The 18,180-nt window shown below is 46.7% G+C and overlaps 1 protein-coding gene across 1 annotated transcript in view; it reads right to left on the bottom strand.

The window, feature by feature from the left end:
- Positions 1-18,180, bottom strand: part of SFXN5 (sideroflexin 5) — a gene marked incomplete at both ends in the record, with an annotated part of 97,108 nt that overhangs the window by 15,298 nt on the left and 63,630 nt on the right. Inside the window, 3 exons of the mRNA XM_080344419.1 lie at positions 5,980-6,097; positions 14,787-14,872; positions 17,310-17,425. Coding sequence (XP_080200545.1) covers positions 5,980-6,097; positions 14,787-14,872; positions 17,310-17,425 — 320 coding nt within the window. The remainder of the gene's footprint in view (positions 1-5,979; positions 6,098-14,786; positions 14,873-17,309; positions 17,426-18,180) is intronic.

The following is an 18,180-nucleotide window of genomic DNA, read 5'->3' as shown; positions in this document are numbered from 1 at the left end:
TGCCAGAAAAGAAACTGGATCAGCACATAGGAGAGGAACCTCAGAGGAACCTCTTAATGCTTCAGAAGTCAACGATGGAGCATCACCTGTGTGTCAGTCTGAAACCAAACCTTCAGGGCACAGCTTGAATCCTCTGCAGTCTTCAGGAGACGCACACCACCGAGCTTCCAGCCTCCTGCCGGGCCTGAAGGACCCTGTGCCACTTTTCTATGAGGAGTTCCTTCCCAAACCAACCTCCATCCCAAGGGCAGACCTCGGCCAGCACACTCAGGTCACTGGACTCCCAGCAAAACCATTCCTCAGACCCAAAACGCAAAGAAAAACCACAGAACGTCTCCCTTCTCAAACATTTTTTCCCCCGTGGCAGCTGGCAAATCCTTCCCTTTGCTTCTCATCCAAGTTGGACAAAATTGCTGCAGAGAATCCCTCCTGCTCCCCTCCCCCCTGTGCGATGCAATCCCAAGGGAGAAATGGTTTCATGGGGACCTCCTGCTGTCTTGCATCTGATTTCCCTCCTAAGTATGGTATAGGGAAGCGTCTCGAGGGCTACGGCTGTGACCTCCATACAGCTCTTTTGTCAAGTGCCATTTCATTAAAAAATCAGCCTTTTAACTGTGGACACATTTCAACCTCACCAAATCTGCTAATTATTGACAGTTGGTGAAGAGGAGATTTCACTTGTTCCTCCTGTTAAACTGCATCTAATTAGTAATTACTGGTTCACTGTCATCTTTACTGCAATAATCCCACTGCACATTGGCTCATTAACCTTTTGCTTTTCTAAAGCAGCCTGCCAACAAGATGAAGGCTAAAACAGATTGGAAAACAATAGCTCAGCCTTGGATTTTAGGCTGTTTATTCCCCTTGTCCTAGAGATCCAAAAGGAAGATTATTTTTAAGACAAGGCTTTCAGCTGAAACAGCCCCATTCCAGAACATGGTTTAGTTTGCCCTACCCTTTAAACTTAAGCTGTGGTGAGGGCAAGTGTATTATAGCTCATGGAAGGGTTGCTGTGCCTTCAGCTCTTGCTTCAGCTCCATTTCTCACCTGGGTTTATCCAGCATGGTCCAGCACACTGGGCATGGGATGAGGCAAGTTGCGATAGGACAAGGGGTGATGGTTTAAACTAAAGGAGGGAGATTCAGGCTGGACATGAGGTAGAAATTGTTGCCTGAGGGTGGTGAGAGCCTGGCCCAGGTTGGCCAGAGAGGTGGTGGATGAACCATCCCTGAGACATCCCAGGCCAGGCTGGACGGGGCTCTGAGCAACCTGAGCTGGTGAAGATGTCCCTGCTCATGGCAAGGGGGGCACTGGATCGGCTTGGAAGGTCCTTTGAACCCAAACCATTCTATGATTCTACGATTCTAAGTTTCGGTGGGTTTGCAGCACCCTGGAAGCTCAACAGCATCCCCTCGGATGCTGAAAATTGAATCACAGAATCACACAGAATGATCCGGATGAGCAAGGACCAAAAGGTGGAAAATCAGTGGAGCAACCCCATGGTTTGTTCTTTCTTTTGCTGCTATGCTGAATTTCATTTGCACAAGTCCCAGTTTCAGTTTGGAACTGTCAACAGCTGTTTCCATTGGCAGTGCATAGCTGAGTAGGAGTTGTCAGTGGGGATGCTGTAGGAGAGGCGGTTCGAAAAGAGATTCCCCGGGGGGCATGGGAGGCAGTTGGAGGTTGTGGGCTAAATGCATTTAACTAGATGTTTCTCCTAAACTTAACAGCAGTGAATTACTTAATGCATATTGATGCACTTAGGTACCAGCATTAACACTGTATTGGGATGAAAAGTGTATTTCTCAGCATCTTAAGGGTGTTTAGTTGCAAGGACTCATGTCTTTACAGCTGATGTTATAGGGGTTTATTTTTATCAGGTGATCCTCAAAGCCAGAACATCTAGAAACAAGTCATCATTCTGGATCACCATTGCAGACATCAAAGTACAAAATCAAGGAAAGTATAAGGTCTTAGCTAGACCAAGTACCAACCCAAGAGGAGATCTGGATTCGTTATCCTCAGCACACGAGGGTTGTTCAGCTCCAGGATGTTCATTTACCTGATACTGATGTTTCTGAATTCTGATTTTCTGATATTATTTTAAAACAGGTATAACTGAAGCAGCTACAGTTGATGTGATAAGGTGGCTGCATTTATCTAGCACGTTTATTAAATCTATTGCAAGGCTTCAGTTCTGCTCGGAAACTAATTGTAAGTTTGAGCCCCTTTAGAAGCATGGATCAAAGGCGGCCAGTCGAGCTCCTGTGCTAAAACAAGCACTTAATAACACACTAGCTTCTGTGTTTGCTCTCTGACTAAAGAAAAAGGACTGTGAATGTGTGATTAAGGGCAGAATTTGGCTCATTTACAATTCCTGAAAGGGTTGCTGCTCAGACCATAATCATATTTTTGGAACAGAATACGCCTATTACATCTTGTTGTTAATAATTTGCTCCCTGGGTAGTGCTCATTACACCAGCATCATCACAGTTGTGTTATGTTCCGAGCTGCTTCACTTACTGCACTGTGAGAAAAAGCAAATACACATCTGTATACATACGTACGCATGCATATGCATATAAGAAGGTCAATTTTCAAACACTCAAACTCTATCAACTTAGTTAATATTATTATTAACAAGTCCGTGGACCACTGATGGGTAACCAAGAACTCACACGTTCTGAGAAATGTTCTTTGCGAGGAGACTCAGATTTTCTACCCCAGACTGTAAAGAAATGGCTCTGGAGAGATTATTGCAGATAAATCACTTGCTCTGCTCACTTGAGCATCATCACCGTCACCACCGAGATATTGCAGAACGGGAGGAACGTCCTTTGCACACATTTATCACAAGCATCACTGGAAGACTGATCAGACCAGGCTGCTATGGAGAACCTGATTCCTTGGCATCACCAGATGTGAGGTCCAGCTGTGCACGTGGAGCCGATTGCAGTTGAGCGGAGCCCAGATCCCAGTAAGTAACGAGCTCCACCACCAGCTGTAATGGTTTCTCTTCATTGACACGGAGCGTGGGCAGAGAGCACGTCATTCTGTTTGATCTGCTAATCAGCACTGATTCATGTTTACACTGCAGATAACATTTCAGCTGCTTTTAGAAGGTCATTTTCAAGTGATGCTGCATGGTTTCAGTACTGCCTGATGCCTGCAATTTGAATACCCTTTGAAGGAAGCCAGACCTTAATTTTCCTTGTGGGCTAGAATTCATTCAGCTCTCTGCATCGACATAATTTTTCATGCTGTAATATCAGATATTATACGCTATAAATTATCTGTCACCCATAAAGCTAAAATACAAAAGGCAAAGAGACCTCATGAACTTGATTTTTAGATAAAGAAACTAAGGCAATGAATAATTATTTTTGTAGAGTCCCAAGTGTTTAACTCTGAAAGCGTCAGATTCTGGTACCAAAACTTTTGTTCCCGCTTCCTATTTCAGAACGATGCCCACAGAAAACACCGGAAGTGTATAAAATGCTGAATTTCCAAGCAGAATTGCAGGGTGTTTCCTGTCGATGTTGAAAGAATGGTTTGATTTGGCCAACGTTACCAAAACACGAACATCATCAGTGAGAAGGGAGAAAATACGCAATGGCTGACGCTTAAGGTGATGACACAAAGTCTGGGAAAGTGGTAAATAATCAAGAGCCCAAGTCACTGATACTGAGGTCGCGAGATATGTGGGACACAAATCAATGTGCAGCGTGCTATGGTCAAATATAAAATTGCCTCTGGATGCAGATAGTGCACAGGACAGACATGGAGCTGCTGGAGAGGGGCCAGAGGAGCCCCAGAAATGACCCGAGGCTGGAACAGCTCTGCTGGGGGACAGGCTGAGAGTTGGGGTGTTCAGCTGGAGAAGAGAAGCTCCGGGGAGACCTTAGTGTGGCCTTTCTGGGCTTAAAAGGGGCCCATAAGAAAGATGGGGACAGACTTTTCAGCAGGGCCTGTTGTGATAGGACAAGGGGTGATGGTTTTAAACCAAAGGAGGGAGATTCAGGCTGGACATGAGGAAGAAACTGTTGCCCTGAGGGTGGTGAGAGCCTGGCCCAGGTTGGCCAGAGAGGTGGTGGATGAACCATCCCTGGAGACATCCCAGGCCAGGCTGGACGGGGCTCTGAGCAACCTGAGCTGGTGAAGATGTCCCTGTCATGGCAGGGGTGGGATTAGATGAGCTGGGAAGGTTCCTTCCAACCCAAACTGTTCTATGATTCTATGGTTCTATGATTCCTTCCCTCATTATCTTGAAAGGAGACCTGCCAGGGAAGGTCATGGCTGCCTCTGGTGGATGAAGCTGCATTCTCTGGATATCAGAGCACAAGGGATGCTCCACATCCAGGTCTCCTTCCAGCAGGAACTCTGGACACACTCTGGGCATGGGTGTGAGACCTGGAAATACTCCTCAGGCTTTCATAACCAAAACCTTTTAGCAGAACTTGGGATCGCAGCAAAGAATTGACGGACAAGGAGCTGAGGTTGAGCTCGTGCCAAAATGACTAACAGGCTCTGTGGATGTACGAATTCAGGCAAATCACATTGCTCCTGCAACTGGTACTTGTGCAACTTCTTACTGGAATACTGTGTCTGGTTCTTATGGAAGTGCTCCAAAAAGGATGTTGACTAATTAGAAAAAGTTTAAGGAAGAGCCATATGAATCATTAAAGCTTCAGAAAACACGTCTTTTAGCAAGAGACTCCAAGATTGAGATATATTCGGTTTCTTAAAGAGAAGATTAAGGGACAGTTTTATCTCAGCCTGTAAACAGCTAGAAGGACAACAGAAAATTCGTAATACATTTTTCAGTCTAGCAGACAAGTGTACAACAAGATTCCCTGGCTAGAAGTCGTGGATAAACCCATCCAGCTTGAGGAAAAATAATTAACCAGTAAAGACTGTGATACTAATTCCTGATGAACTGTTCTAGCTGACACAAACAGAACTCCAGCAAAGTCCTCTGCTCTGTTTGACAGAACCTTCATCACTTTAATAGTGGCCCTCCCTGTAAATGTACAAATTTACAACCTGCAAGTCTATAAGCAACAAACACTGAATGGTCAAAATCAATGACTTAGAGATAAATGCACCTCAGCAAGTTGTTCTGCTATACTTAGAGTGATGTCACTAGTCACGCTGCCTGTTTCCTTGGCCAATTTTCCTCTGGTCACCCCCAGGCCATGTCTTCTCAGAGCCAGGCTGGAAGACGAACAGGCAGAAACCCTCAAAGAAGCTCTGGGAAAGTACATCCACGTCAAACGTGTATCAGCGCAGCTCTGACTTGAGTTCACGCCCCCGAACAAGACGGAACAAACCCAGCTGGAGTCTCAGAGCAGAAATCATCAGTCAGAAACACCAACACCCCTTGTGATCTGAGCAGACCTGACCTGCGGGTCACTGAAGAGGGACAGGACAGCCAGCGCGCCAGCTGAGACGCTCCTCCGACCGCTGATCTAGCAGGTAGAACATTATCCTCATACGTTTTAAAAAAACCAACTCATTCCAACCTGTTTGTCCCCCCGATCCCTGGTGTTTTGATTACTGAATGTTCTCCACACGGAAGCAGACAACCCCTGTGGGAGAACAACAGATGTGACAGAAGGGAAGAGGATCACACGTGGTCATCCCTTGTCCGGATAAGGTGTGTTTGCTGGGTGGAAAAAAGGTTCTTCTCTTCAGTCCTTCCTCTGTTGGCTTGGGAGGTACATCCCACCACACGATCCAACCATTGGTTAGAAGTACGGGAAAGCTGTGTGATGTTAATCTATATGTTATGCTAGTGTTGGTCAACAGGAGAGACCAACACAACCATCGCCTGCTTGGTGAATCTGCACCCAAGTGAAGAAGACAGCAAGCAACTTCATCCAAAAATGGAGGAGGCCCCATAGGAATGAGACTGTTACCCAGGAAGGCCAAAGAAGCCCCTCTGAAACATCCCACCGCGGTGACCAGCCACGTACTGACCTCGGACATCTGCGGGAAGAGACTGATGGCCAAGGGGAGGGCCAGGCCGAAGGCAGCGAGGCACACAAGGCTTTGGACTGGGAGGATCATCCGGGGACGGGACCTCAGGAGTGACGTTCTGCAAAGGAAAGGCTTTGTTAGACCATTTCATAGACCAGAGGAGTGCGTGCCACCATCTAAATCGACACTGGTGTTGATGGTCTTCCGCTCCCTAACTGTTTAGGTTCCTTCTTAGTAGGTCATCAACAAATTCACCCACAAAAGATACCGCGTCCTGGGGTTTCAAAGCCCACGTCAACTTAAGCGCTCATTACTCCTAAATTTAATAAAGGTCACTTCACACACCCTCCCCGTTTCAAACCATCTCACACCGGAGTAAACGGCACACGAGGTGTCATCTGCAGAAAGGTTTTGGAGACAATGTTGAGTGAGATGAAGGAAATCAGGTTCTTGAGAGAGATTGTGAGCTTTGTGGGGTGGTACTGAAAAACCCATGCTGCTTTGTTAATAAATAAAGCAGTAAACTTGACAACATCTTAATTTGTTAAAAATCAAACATCTGCAGAGTGGGTGATAAGGATGTTTTAATACTTGCTGTCCCCAGGGGATATTTGTGAGTTCAAGACTTGTTAACAGCAAACATTTTAAGGTACCTGCAAGGTCAGGCTTTGATAACGACCCATTAAGTGACCCTTCTGATGCAATTAACACCTAATGACAGGGACAACATTCAGCTGGTAGACGGTGGCATGTTCCGTATATCCCATGATAAGGGACCTCAGACAATTTGCAAACATCGAGGGGAAAAAATGTAATTCTTGAGGGCTATTTATACCACAACGACACCTGTTATTCGACTTTTTTTCTACCAATTTGAAACAATTCAGAAAATCAGACTTGCTAGTGAGTTTTGTGTGAGGTTCAGTGGGTATCAGCAGCGTGGAGTCAGCAGATTGGCTGCCGGGTCCCAATATGAGTCTCTCCTCTGTCCATTCTGATCTTGAGAACACCTCACATTGTCCTGCCATCAAACAGATGATCTGCTAATTAACGCCTTTCCCTGGGGTGATGGCGCAAGAGCTCTCTCCTGGCCAAGGAAGGTACAACCAGGTTACACGAACCGCTCGACATCCTCGTCTTTACCACCACCAGGGTTCAAAAAGCACATTTCCAACCCAACGCGCGCCCTCAACCCCCCGTCTACTCCGCGTTCACTGCTGCTCCAAGCACACCTGACGGCTTCTAACGGAGCAGCTGATGTGTGGGAACTCGTTACCCTGCTGCGCGTTGTCTGCGTGGCTGAACATTCAGCCTCGGCGCCCTTTGCTAGCGAAGCTTGCTGAAAGCTGTCTTCATCTTGAGAAGGTTTGGGGGAAGCAGGGAAGGAAAACAAGATCCGGAGCCTTAACTCCTCCGGTATCTCAGCTTCTCGTTAATAAGCTATCGAGACGGAGTTGATCCTATCAATTTGTGCTGTGAAAGCCGAGCTTCTGTTCTCCAATATTGAGCTACTTTGTTTTGCATCGAGCGCGATCTAACCTAAAACACTCCTGCAGAAGTTCACAAGGGTTTTGTCAGCGTCGGGACCTCGCTCCACGCTCTTTAACAAACGCGACGTTGGAGAATTGCCGTCAATAAGCTGCGATAACTAATCCCTCGAATGCAGAGGGGGCAACTCCTGGAACTGATTTATTCTCCCGCTTAAGCTGTCGTGGTCCATGAGAGTCCTCACTGAGAAAATCGTCCAACCAGCATCCTTCAAGCCTCCCTGGAGCACAGTTTAGAATGAAGACATCACTGCTTATACCACCCCTGACATCTTAATCTGGAAGCTGCACCCTCTTTAATTACTGCCCTGTTGGGGATCTTATAATCACCCAAGTACAAACTCAACCAATTTAAAATGATCCCCGGTACAGCCCCCAGGTGTGATTTCCAGGGGTGCTTCAAACTCAGGCCAGTTCAAATTACAATGTCTAACCTCCTAATTAAGAAGAGTTATGGCTTGATTTAAAAAGGAGAAGGGACTAATTAACACATGTAGTGTAATGTCTTAATTGGGATTCAGATTCTAAAATTTGTGTGGCTGGGAATAAATGACTCATAATTAGTCAAGAGGTCCACTTTTCTTCCATCCCTAAGATCTTTGCTCTCGACATGGATCTCAAAAAATATTAAGTTAAATATTGCTTGCTGCATTTTGTTAGCTGTCAAATGCAATCAAAACCCCTCTTTTCACCCATTAGCCCCCCATCGGAAGTGAATGATTAGATGTTTCCAAAGGGTTTAATTGTAGAGTGTTATAGCAGGTTTAAAATAAATAAAATTAGTATCTATTTGTTGAAGAGTGAATTAGTTTTCAACCCTGTTCTGTGTGCTCTGCCAAGGGGTTTGACCAGGGAAAATAGGGGTCTGGACTTTTAGGTCCCCCTGGCAGCCCAGCTTTGCCATTGGCATCTTCTGGAGCAGCCTGCAAAGAAGCAAATATCATCTCACCCCCCAGTGATCCTGCACAAGTTGTAGGAGCTGTTCTCATAGGAGAACAGGAGCTCTACAGACTGTCAGCACGTACCCAGGCCAGGCTCTGCTGAGCTAAACCTCAGATTAGACAACACGGCATTGAAAAATTTACGCCAAGAGAAGGTCTCACACTGGAAATCTGCAGGAAGACCATAATATACATGTTTTATTGTTACGCATTTTGCAAGCCAGATTTTTGGCACCCATGATTTGCCTCCGAAGGGTAAATGACCCACGTTTATACGCCGACCTTCGGGCGGCAAAGAACACACATTTCTGCAATATTTCCCTCCTCCTCTCTCCTCTTTCTTCTTATTTTTAAGAGATTTGTTGGTTTATCCCCCTTTAAAACCCCTTCACGCCTATTCTTTCTGCGATTTGCTGTTGTAAAATTCGCCTGGTGGATCTTAAAAAGGCACAAACACACTGGGGAGCTTCTGGTTTACCGCCCCGAGGTGGCACTTACTGCCAAGGGCTCTACCTAAAGCAGCGAGACCTTACGGGTAACATTTCGATACGCACGTCCATAGGTACATACACAGTCATACATACTTGCACAGACAGTACATCTGCTCCGCGGAGCCGGCGTGTTGTAGATCTTGTAAATACACCTTCATTCAACTTTCATCACATTGTTCATTAGTGGCTTAAATTCTGCATAATTTGGCAGCTGCCTCTGGCGTTTTTCGAGAGGTACTGTAATTTCTTCCATATGGAAGTCAGTCGCTGTACTAAAAAGGAGTTATCGGGTTCAGTGAACCAGAGCTGTATTTGTCTAGAAGGAGGTGTCAGATGCTAAACTAAACATGACAGGAGTTAAGCAAAGTCTCCCAGCTGACAGATTCTGGGGGGTTTCTGGAGTGTTTGCTATAAACAGGTTCAAAGCTTAATACATACATCGCAAGACGCCGAGGATGCCGGTGGGGGATGAAACTGGAGGCTGAAGCGCTGGGTATCCCGGGGTTCAAAACACCCCCCTTGACGTGCCAACAAATTCTGGGGTGGTTGTCCTACCGCAGCTCCCCGTTCTGAGAGGCTCCCGGTACCACGTCTCTGCTATTTCTGAGCTTTTCCTCACTCGTTTTGGGGTGATTTTGGGAATCGGGAGCTCTTCTAGCTCTGTCTGCCATCCTGTCCGGCCAGGCCACCACTGTCCCCACCAAGGAGCACCTCCTGCTCTTGGCTCCAGCCCCACACCTCCCTCCAGAGGACACAGCAGATGCAACCAGAGTGAGGTTGGGGGGTTTTTGGTGCTTGATTGACATAATTAAAGGAGCAGTTTCAATGTTTACTGTGGATACAGCCACAGCAGTTTAAGGTGTTGCTGCTGGCAGCTGTTTAGTTTAAACAAACTTCAGCGAGGGTTTCGCTGGCCGGAGAGAGAAGGAAAAGCACCTGTAGGAAACGCTCTGCACACGCTGGCGAAAGGCGAATATCTGCAGTAAAAGGCCGTGAACACGAGGTCCAGGGGGGCCTCCGACCTCACACACATTTCTGCAGTGTAAAGAATGGTTTAAGCTGAAGAAAACTCCCATCCAGCACCACAACACCATGGGCTGAGCACTGGCTGCCCACCAAGAGAATCCATTTTTCATGGTTAGACTTATTGCGCTAAGCCAGAGCAGCTCTGTAATGTTGATCCAGCTTGAGAGCGTCCTAATTTTACAGCAAAACAGCCCTGAGAGCAGCTGCACGGGGATGCTGATGGGCTGTGGCAGCTCCGCCACAAGATCAGGATGGGCAGAAGCACTCCTCTGTCACGGACACAACTCTTTGCCCACCACTTCTGTCTCAGCTCTTGCCCATTTCCAACAGTTTCAGCTTTATCTCTGCTTCACAAACTCTGCACAGTCACCTCTAGGGCCTCCTCTTGTCTGGCCTGACATACATGAGCTCTTGGAGCTCATCATCAGACCTTCTGCTGCGCTTCAGACCCTCTGCGTTGCTTCTACTGAGAGGCAGAGAAGAGGCTTTAGGATGAGGAAATAAGGTTTTCAGCAGGGCCTGTTGTGATGGGACAAGGGGTGATGGTTTTAAACTCAAGGAGGGAGATTCAGGCTGGACATGAGGAAGAAATTGTTGGCCCTGAGGGTGGTGTGAGCCTGGCCCAGGTTGGCCAGAGAGGTGGTGGATGAACCATCCCTGAGACATCCCAGGCCAGGCTGGACGGGGCTCTGAGCACCCTGAGCTGGTGAAGATGTCCCTGCTCATGGCAGGGTGACACTGGGGGGCTTTGAAGCTCCCTTCAACCCAAACCGTTCCGTGATTCTATGATAAGAAGAGCTTATGTTCTTCAGTTCTTCAATCTCCACTGCCAGCTCCAAGTCTCCACAGTGGACATCACTGGTGGACTGAGCTGTGCTCTGCTTGTCCACCACCCATCTGGCCCACATGAAGCAAGTACCACCAGATTTGGGCTCTCCCACCACAAAGCCAGGCCTACAGTGGAACCTGAGGTAGGACTTACACACAGACCTGGATGTTCTACACACAGACCAGCTGTGTGATGGGCTTCGACTCTGCATGGAGTCAGAAGTAAGACAAAGACCACTGGAAAAGTCTTTGGCTGGGAGAAACCTGCACTATTTCCCAAATTTCATCCTAACTACCAGACAAAAGGATTGACAGAAGCATCTGAACAAAGGGAAATGTTTGAGGGACGAAAAGTCCACCCTCGTGCAGTGGATGTATTTGTCCTCACACATCCGTGACCCAGAGATACTAATGAAGTTGCCATTGTCTGCCCCAAAGTCAGCTACGCGAGTCGCCTTCATTTCGTAGACAACGCAAAACCAATATTTTTTTCCCTATTAAAGTTGCCAGCATGGCTATTATTTATAAAACTTCGATGAGAATACATCTGCACAAAATAACTGACACCGCGTTCCCCGCGTGGCATATGTGGTCTCAAAATAAACATGGATTCTATATGTTAGCGGCTTCAACAGAGCGTCCGAGCAGCAGGAAATGCATGAAACATGGGGAAAGAATGGAGCGGCGGTGGGAGGCAACGTTGAATTCCTTGGAGAGCAGAGAAGGCGGCCCCGGGAGTTAAAATACACAGCAGGCAAAGAGACGAGAGGAGCCAAGAGAGCTGAAAAAAATGGCACAAGAGACGAGAGAGGCAGCTGGGGGAGTTAAAACATGCAGATGGAGAGATGGCTGAGAGAGAGGAAAGACCTGGATCCAAGTGGAAAGACGGCGACCAGGAACTGGCCACTTAAAATAAACTTTGGGTTTTGAATGTTGAGATGGAAACGAGAAGAGCGGGTTTTCTACGGATCTGAAAACCGCTGGTGCTCCCGGAGGGGTGGAATTGGCACCCACGAGTGGCGGCGTCACCCGGAGCCACTCGGAGCCACCCAGAGCCACCCGGAGCCAACCGGAGCAGGGGAATCGCTCTCTCCTTCGCCACAACCCCGAACACAAACGACTCGGCGGAGGATCCAGATTGCGACTTCTGATTGCAGAGCCCCAGCCTCCAAATAATAAGCTGTCACTCTTTCTCATTTATAGACGCCGCAAGGATTTCTATAAATAAATGGATAATGCATGCCTCGGTATGACTCCTGTTACAAACGCCCTAGTCTGACTAAAATTCTACTAAATGGAAAAAGTTACACTTTTCACCAAATGCTCCAAGTTGTTGTTTTTTTTCCCAAAATGAGGTTTCACCTCTGAGTGCATCCTTCAGAAAGCACTTTAAAAGATCCGTGAGTGGACGCGGAATGCGAATCCCTGGCTATGGAAAGGGACGTTCCCCACGTCAGGTGGATGTTCCATGTCCTACCACCGCCTCTAACCACACTCCATTCCCTATCCCAGCTGGTTTTCACTCAAAAGCTTTCAGGAATCCAGCGATTTCTGATGGAAAATGAAACGTTAGGCACAAAGCTCTAAGCAGAATTTAGGCAAGCAAAAATCAGTGCCCACATATTGTTATATCTACAGAGTTTCATTTCGGGGCATGGGGGGGAAAGTTTATCTTGCAAATCTGAATTAGGACTATTAGTTAAAACAAGAACTTTTTGAAGACAAACTCCCATATGTCCATACTTGCTTGACAGATAAAATCAGTTTTCATAAGTCTTGCATGTGGATTCGGTAAAACTCATCATAATACAAGAAGTTATGATGCCCCCGAGTGCAAAGCACATTTTACTATTGGTTTTCTTCGAGCTTGTGGATATTCAGCCAGACCCATGATGGTCCCCAGTGTTTCCAGCTGACGACAATGATTTATAGACCAGATTTCTACAAACCTTGAATATTTGCATATAAAAAATGTTGACTGGTCATGTTGATAACCAGAAAAGCAAAGATCCTCTGAACTATATGGATAAACAGCTTGTCCTCCGGCGTGATCTCCCCTGCATGAGGTGATCAGCAAGCAATGGATAGACTGGACTCAGTGCCCAGGTTAAGCCAGCACTAACACTCACAGCAAAGCCTCAACGTGTCAAAAAGGTGGAAATAAGAGAGCTCTGTGGTAAGAATATCAGAAATGGGTGGCATTTTTGAAGTCTCTGGCATGTGGACAGATGAAAACAGGAGTCCTCTCCACTGACATCAGCAAAGCAGCTTTGATGGGATTAGAAAGGCTGGAACCGCACGTCAGGATTTGAAGCGGGGAAGCTGCCAAGACACTGGGTTACAAAGTAAGTGACAAGCCTTGTTCTTCTCACACACGATTTTGAGCAAGCCCTGAGGAAGGTGCTCCAGGGTAAGGTGCTCCAGGGTAAAGTAAGATGTGGTGACTCCTGAGCATCTCTCCTGCTGGTAGATCATGGGCTGGGGGACCATGAGGTGACACATGGTCTTGAAGTAGGAAAGAGGCCACAGAGCTTTTGTCAAGGAGGAATCATAGAATCATTTTGGTTGGAAGAGACCCTCAAGATCATTGTGTCCACGAAGCAAAAATCAAATGCTTTGCGCAAAATTAGGGGGACTGGAATGTAGCCCTTGTCCTTGCACGTCCCCAGGAGCAGTCTGCAAAAAGCATTACCAAGACTGTGCCCTGCCATAGGGAACCACCACAGTCCTTCGAAAAAGAGAATAAAACTGTATATTTTGGCAGAAAAGGGCTGAAACAACTTAATTTACCATTCTCAAAATAGAGTTTGTTGCCCTGTTTCTCCCCAAATGCAGGAACTCATCTTGGTGAGAGCCTCTAGAGGGGTACCAGCCTGCATCCATATTTTTAATTGAGGTGTTAAAAATCAGACTCCAAATTCACAGAAGCAGCCCCGACTCTTCCGTTAAGAGGAGAAAATTGCCCGGAGGTGTTTCTACAAAGGTTAACAAGGCAAACCAAAGCTACGGGTCAATCCCTAATCGTACTAATTGCTATTTACTTTGTCAGTGGAGTGCTTTAGAGCAGCCATTATCAACAGATTTGTGTAAAGGGCGCTTCCAGCTTGGACAAAGGTGGCACGTCCTTTAGCATCCTCATCTTTCAGTGCATTAATCAGCCTGTCAAGGTGATCCCCACCCTGTGGATCATTCACACCCAAGGAGATGCTGATGGGTGTCCTGAGGAGCCAGAGGCACCAACAGCTCCAAACAGGCTCATGGGACAAAAAGTGGAGGTGCTGGAAAGCAAGGTGGGAGAATGGCCAATGGACAGGGCAATTTGGGGCTTCTTTTTTTGCTATTATAGCTCTAATAGGAGATAATTAGACATTAAATAATAACTCTGCCCTTTCCTGCCCGCTCTGATGCTCCACAAAGACATATGCACAGAGACATTCGGGCTTAAATAGTGATGGAAAGCAAATTTCTGCAGAACACATGAAGAATATATTATTCTGGGGAAGTCCAAGCCACTGGATATTATTGAAAGAAAGTACAAACTAGTTCAAAGAGGGTGTAAGCAAGTCCAACAGTGGCCAAGGTGCCTGGATGTGGCATCAACAAGGCCCTGCGCTCCTCATCCCGGGCTGAGAACTTCGGTCTGAGCCCACGTGGCAGCTGTAATATTTGCTATAAATGGGGAACCAAAAAATATGGACATTTTTCAAGTGAATTCAGAAAGCTTTGGCTCACCCTGATCATACAGAATAGGGTTATTCACACTGCTGGGGGTTTCAGAAAGATGATTTAAAATAACAACATAGCACTTTGACAGTCTACAATGATGGTCAAAAATGTTGGAAAGCAAACACCTTAATAAGCAAAAAAAAGTCTTTGATGGACCAATGCTAAGAAATAGCAATTAATAACATTTCCTGAGCATCTTTTTTCCCTTTCCCTTGAAAAGCCTCCCCACCCGTATCACCAACACTTACTTTTCCAGTATGGACATAATAATTGGAGGTAGAACCAGTATAGGCATTGGCAGGACCACTCTCGTCAGGGCTGTTTCTAGCAGTGCCTGGAAAGAAAAAGAAACCAAATAAATAAACCCAAGACGTTTAAAACCAAATCTTGGGATGTATCTGCGCTGAGCAACCAAGGTGCGGGCACAGAAATGGTTTGGTTGCCCTTTCTGGTGGTATATTTGTGAATGAATATACCAGCACACACTTTCAGCTTTGCTATTTGTACACAATCCATTTTTGCTCTGTTGTTGTTAGAAATGATGGGCTGGAGCCCGTGCTTGGTCACAAAGCCAGTGGAAAAAACAGAGACGCTTAATAACTCCCCTGATGTCACTTTGTGTGACCAAAAGCGCTCGGCATATTCCTACGCAAACCGGTTTGTGCTGCCTGGGTGGGGGAAAAAGAGGCAAAACAGCTGCCTGGAGGATGCTGTAAGGTGCAATATCTCAGTATGGGCTGAGCAGCACCTTCAACCCTTCCTCCCTCAACTGAGTTTCAATTGCAATTACATGCTGGGGGAACACAGAACCTTATTGCCTGTTCCAAGATTTGGTATTGTCTTCTAATCACTGGGGGTTTATTGCAAAGTGTTAACACACAGGGCTCCTCTCTTCCAGGAAGATGCTCAACTGTGAGCTGTGGTTGTTGGTCCACTGGTGCTTTCATAGAATGATCAAATGGTTTGGGGTGAAGGGACCTTCCCAGCTCCCCCAGTGCCCCCCCTGCCATGAGCAGGGACATCTTCACCAGCTCAGGTTGCTCAGAGCCCCGTCCAGCCTGGCCTGGGATGTCTCCAGGGATGGGAAATCTGGCAAATGATTCCTCCCTGGTAAGATGTCCCAGGAAGCAGCAAACAAAAGCAGCATGACATGTATAAATTACCCTGAGATGAGACCTAGAGAAGATCCTCAGCACTCTAGCAAGGTGTAAAACCAAGTCTGTGTCTCCATTTACCTCTTCCAAGCACAATTGCCAGCACCCACCTAGGATGCCCCAAGCATTGCAACCACAGGGAGATTCAGGCTGGACATGGGGAAGAAATTGTTGTCCCTGAGGGTGGTGAGAGCCTGGCCCAGGTTGGCCAGAGAGGTGGTGGATGAACCATCCCTGGAGACATCCCAGGCCAGGCTGGACGGGGCTCTGAGCAACCTGAGCTGGTGAAGATGTCCCTGTCATGGCAGGGGGGGCACAGGGGGAGCTGGGAAGGTCCCTCCAACCCAAACTATTCTATGATTCTATGCATGGCGCTTCAGCAGATGTAGGCAGAGGATACTGTAGATTTTGGATGAAAAAGCTGAAATTTATGCCTATGGCCAGGCTTGGGAGCACTCGATCCTGGAATATGGTCTCAGAGAGGTGCAGATATGTAACAAACACTAAAGGATCTGCCAAACCAGCCACAACAAAACCCCATACTAAGCTACTCAGGAAAAAGCATTGGGATTAGATGGCAGCTGAGCAGAAGTTCTCAGCAGCTCCAAATTTGATGCTTAAACACCACCTGAAACACACTTATGGTACCTTCACTTTTAATACTTATTTTCTATGTTGTTTCTCTTCCCCTCGACCATCAGGATGGAGAGGGGCAGCTGGGTCCTGGAGCCACTGAGGAAACCTGGCCCCAATAAGTGTCTCAAAGCCCTTCAACAGATTGTTTTAAGCTGCCTGTTAAACAACAATATGGAGAGATATTAGAGATCTCCCATTTCTTGCCGAGGACTGTAAAATCTGTACATTAATTGCTGTCTACGAAGTGCCTTAAGAGCCTTGGACAGAAGGAGCGAGAGAAATGCCAAGCATTTATATTATTAACTCCTCTGCCTGGGCGTGTGCTTCGGTACATGCTTTACATTTCAGATTAAAGCCCACTTGGAAACAACACGCCTCAGACAATCAGATGATGCTCAGGAGACAAAACGATGTAAGAAGGGAAGAAAAGGGAATAATTGCAGGCAGATGGCAAAGAGTAGAAGGTTATAGGGAAAAAAACAGGTGTTAGGGCGAGGATAAAACATCTGGCTACCCCCACAAAGCTTCAGTTGGCAATTGTTAATGCAGTTTTGACACGGCGAGGGTTAAAAAGCTACTCTGCTCCAAAATGAAGTCTTCCTCATTTAGAAAAAGGTGTAAGTTAGCTTTGCTTCATATTCAACATGAACTGCTTACAAGTTTCCAGAGAAATCCTAAGGCTGTGAAAGCATCAGGGTAGAACAGGATCTTCCCCATGTCAAAACCTTCCAAGCCATCAGGGTCAGGCACTGAATTTGCCACCGTGACATGAGCCCGTGCCCACCAGCATGCTCAGCTTTGTGGCTACGTGACCCCACACACGGGCACAACGTGGGCATGAGGTTTTATCGCTTAGTTCTTCCTGCATGATGGGTGAAGCTCATTCATTTCTATCTCTTTCAAGTCATCGATTCCTATGGCTGTGGGATTCCTTGTGTGCAATTCATCGTGTAGAAGCTCAGGACCATCACCGGTACGTACGTGTTTTGCAGCAATTCTGGAAGACCCGACGATGTTGCCGTTATTGTCCAGAACGTCGATTCCTTCTTCCAGCTCCGTGTGCCTCATCAGGACAACGTTGCAGATATTGGCACTAGCTGAGGATGAGAAAAGCATCGTGATTAGCGAGGCAGCCCCGGTCAATCCCAAATGGGAAGCTTCTGTTCACCGCGACAGCCCTTCAGCTTTGCTTGTATCAAGCTGCCAAGAAGTTTCTGCAAGTCAAGAAGCCAAGACAATGATTTGATTCTTAAGAGGAGGAAAACAATCAAGATAATTTTCTTTCGCTTGCAAAAGGATCTGCTGCCACAATCAAAAAGGTATTGATGCAAAGAAACACCAGTATTCCCAGATATTGGTGTTCGGACCTGCTCCCAGCTCCCATATTTGACTTAGTAGACGAAAATGTTGGGTCACTATGTCCTTGCACTGGGCTGCCAGTTGGTCTTGGCCAACCAGGCACTGTTGATTTACAGCTGCCTCTTCTGATGGGGTATCCCAGAGCTGGTTTTAACTCCCCTCACTAAGCCAGCAGACAAACTCTTCTCAAAAGAATGGATTTCAGCGGGTATGATGGAAACACACCGCAGGGGATTGCACTGAGCCATGGAGGACAGCTTAGATCTGAGCTCTTCAAGAGGACAGAATTATAGTTTTTTAGCCAAATAAGACAAAGTTGGGCTGTTTTCATGGGCATGTATCCCATTAGTAGGGCCCCTGCTGACTATTTGCCTTTATTTCACATGTTTTAGCAGAAAAACGGCTCTGTGGACTTATTCTCTATTAGACACCTGCTTGTGGGCTTTAACAATATTATTCCGAACGGCGACACAAACCAGCAGTGCTGTGGAGG

Source organism: Nesoenas mayeri, assembly GCF_963082525.1.
Source record: "Nesoenas mayeri genome assembly, chromosome: 4".
Classification (NCBI taxonomy): domain Eukaryota; kingdom Metazoa; phylum Chordata; class Aves; order Columbiformes; family Columbidae; genus Nesoenas; species Nesoenas mayeri.
The sequence above is the reverse complement of the archived record's forward strand: the minus strand, read 5'-3'. Positions and strand labels throughout refer to the sequence as shown.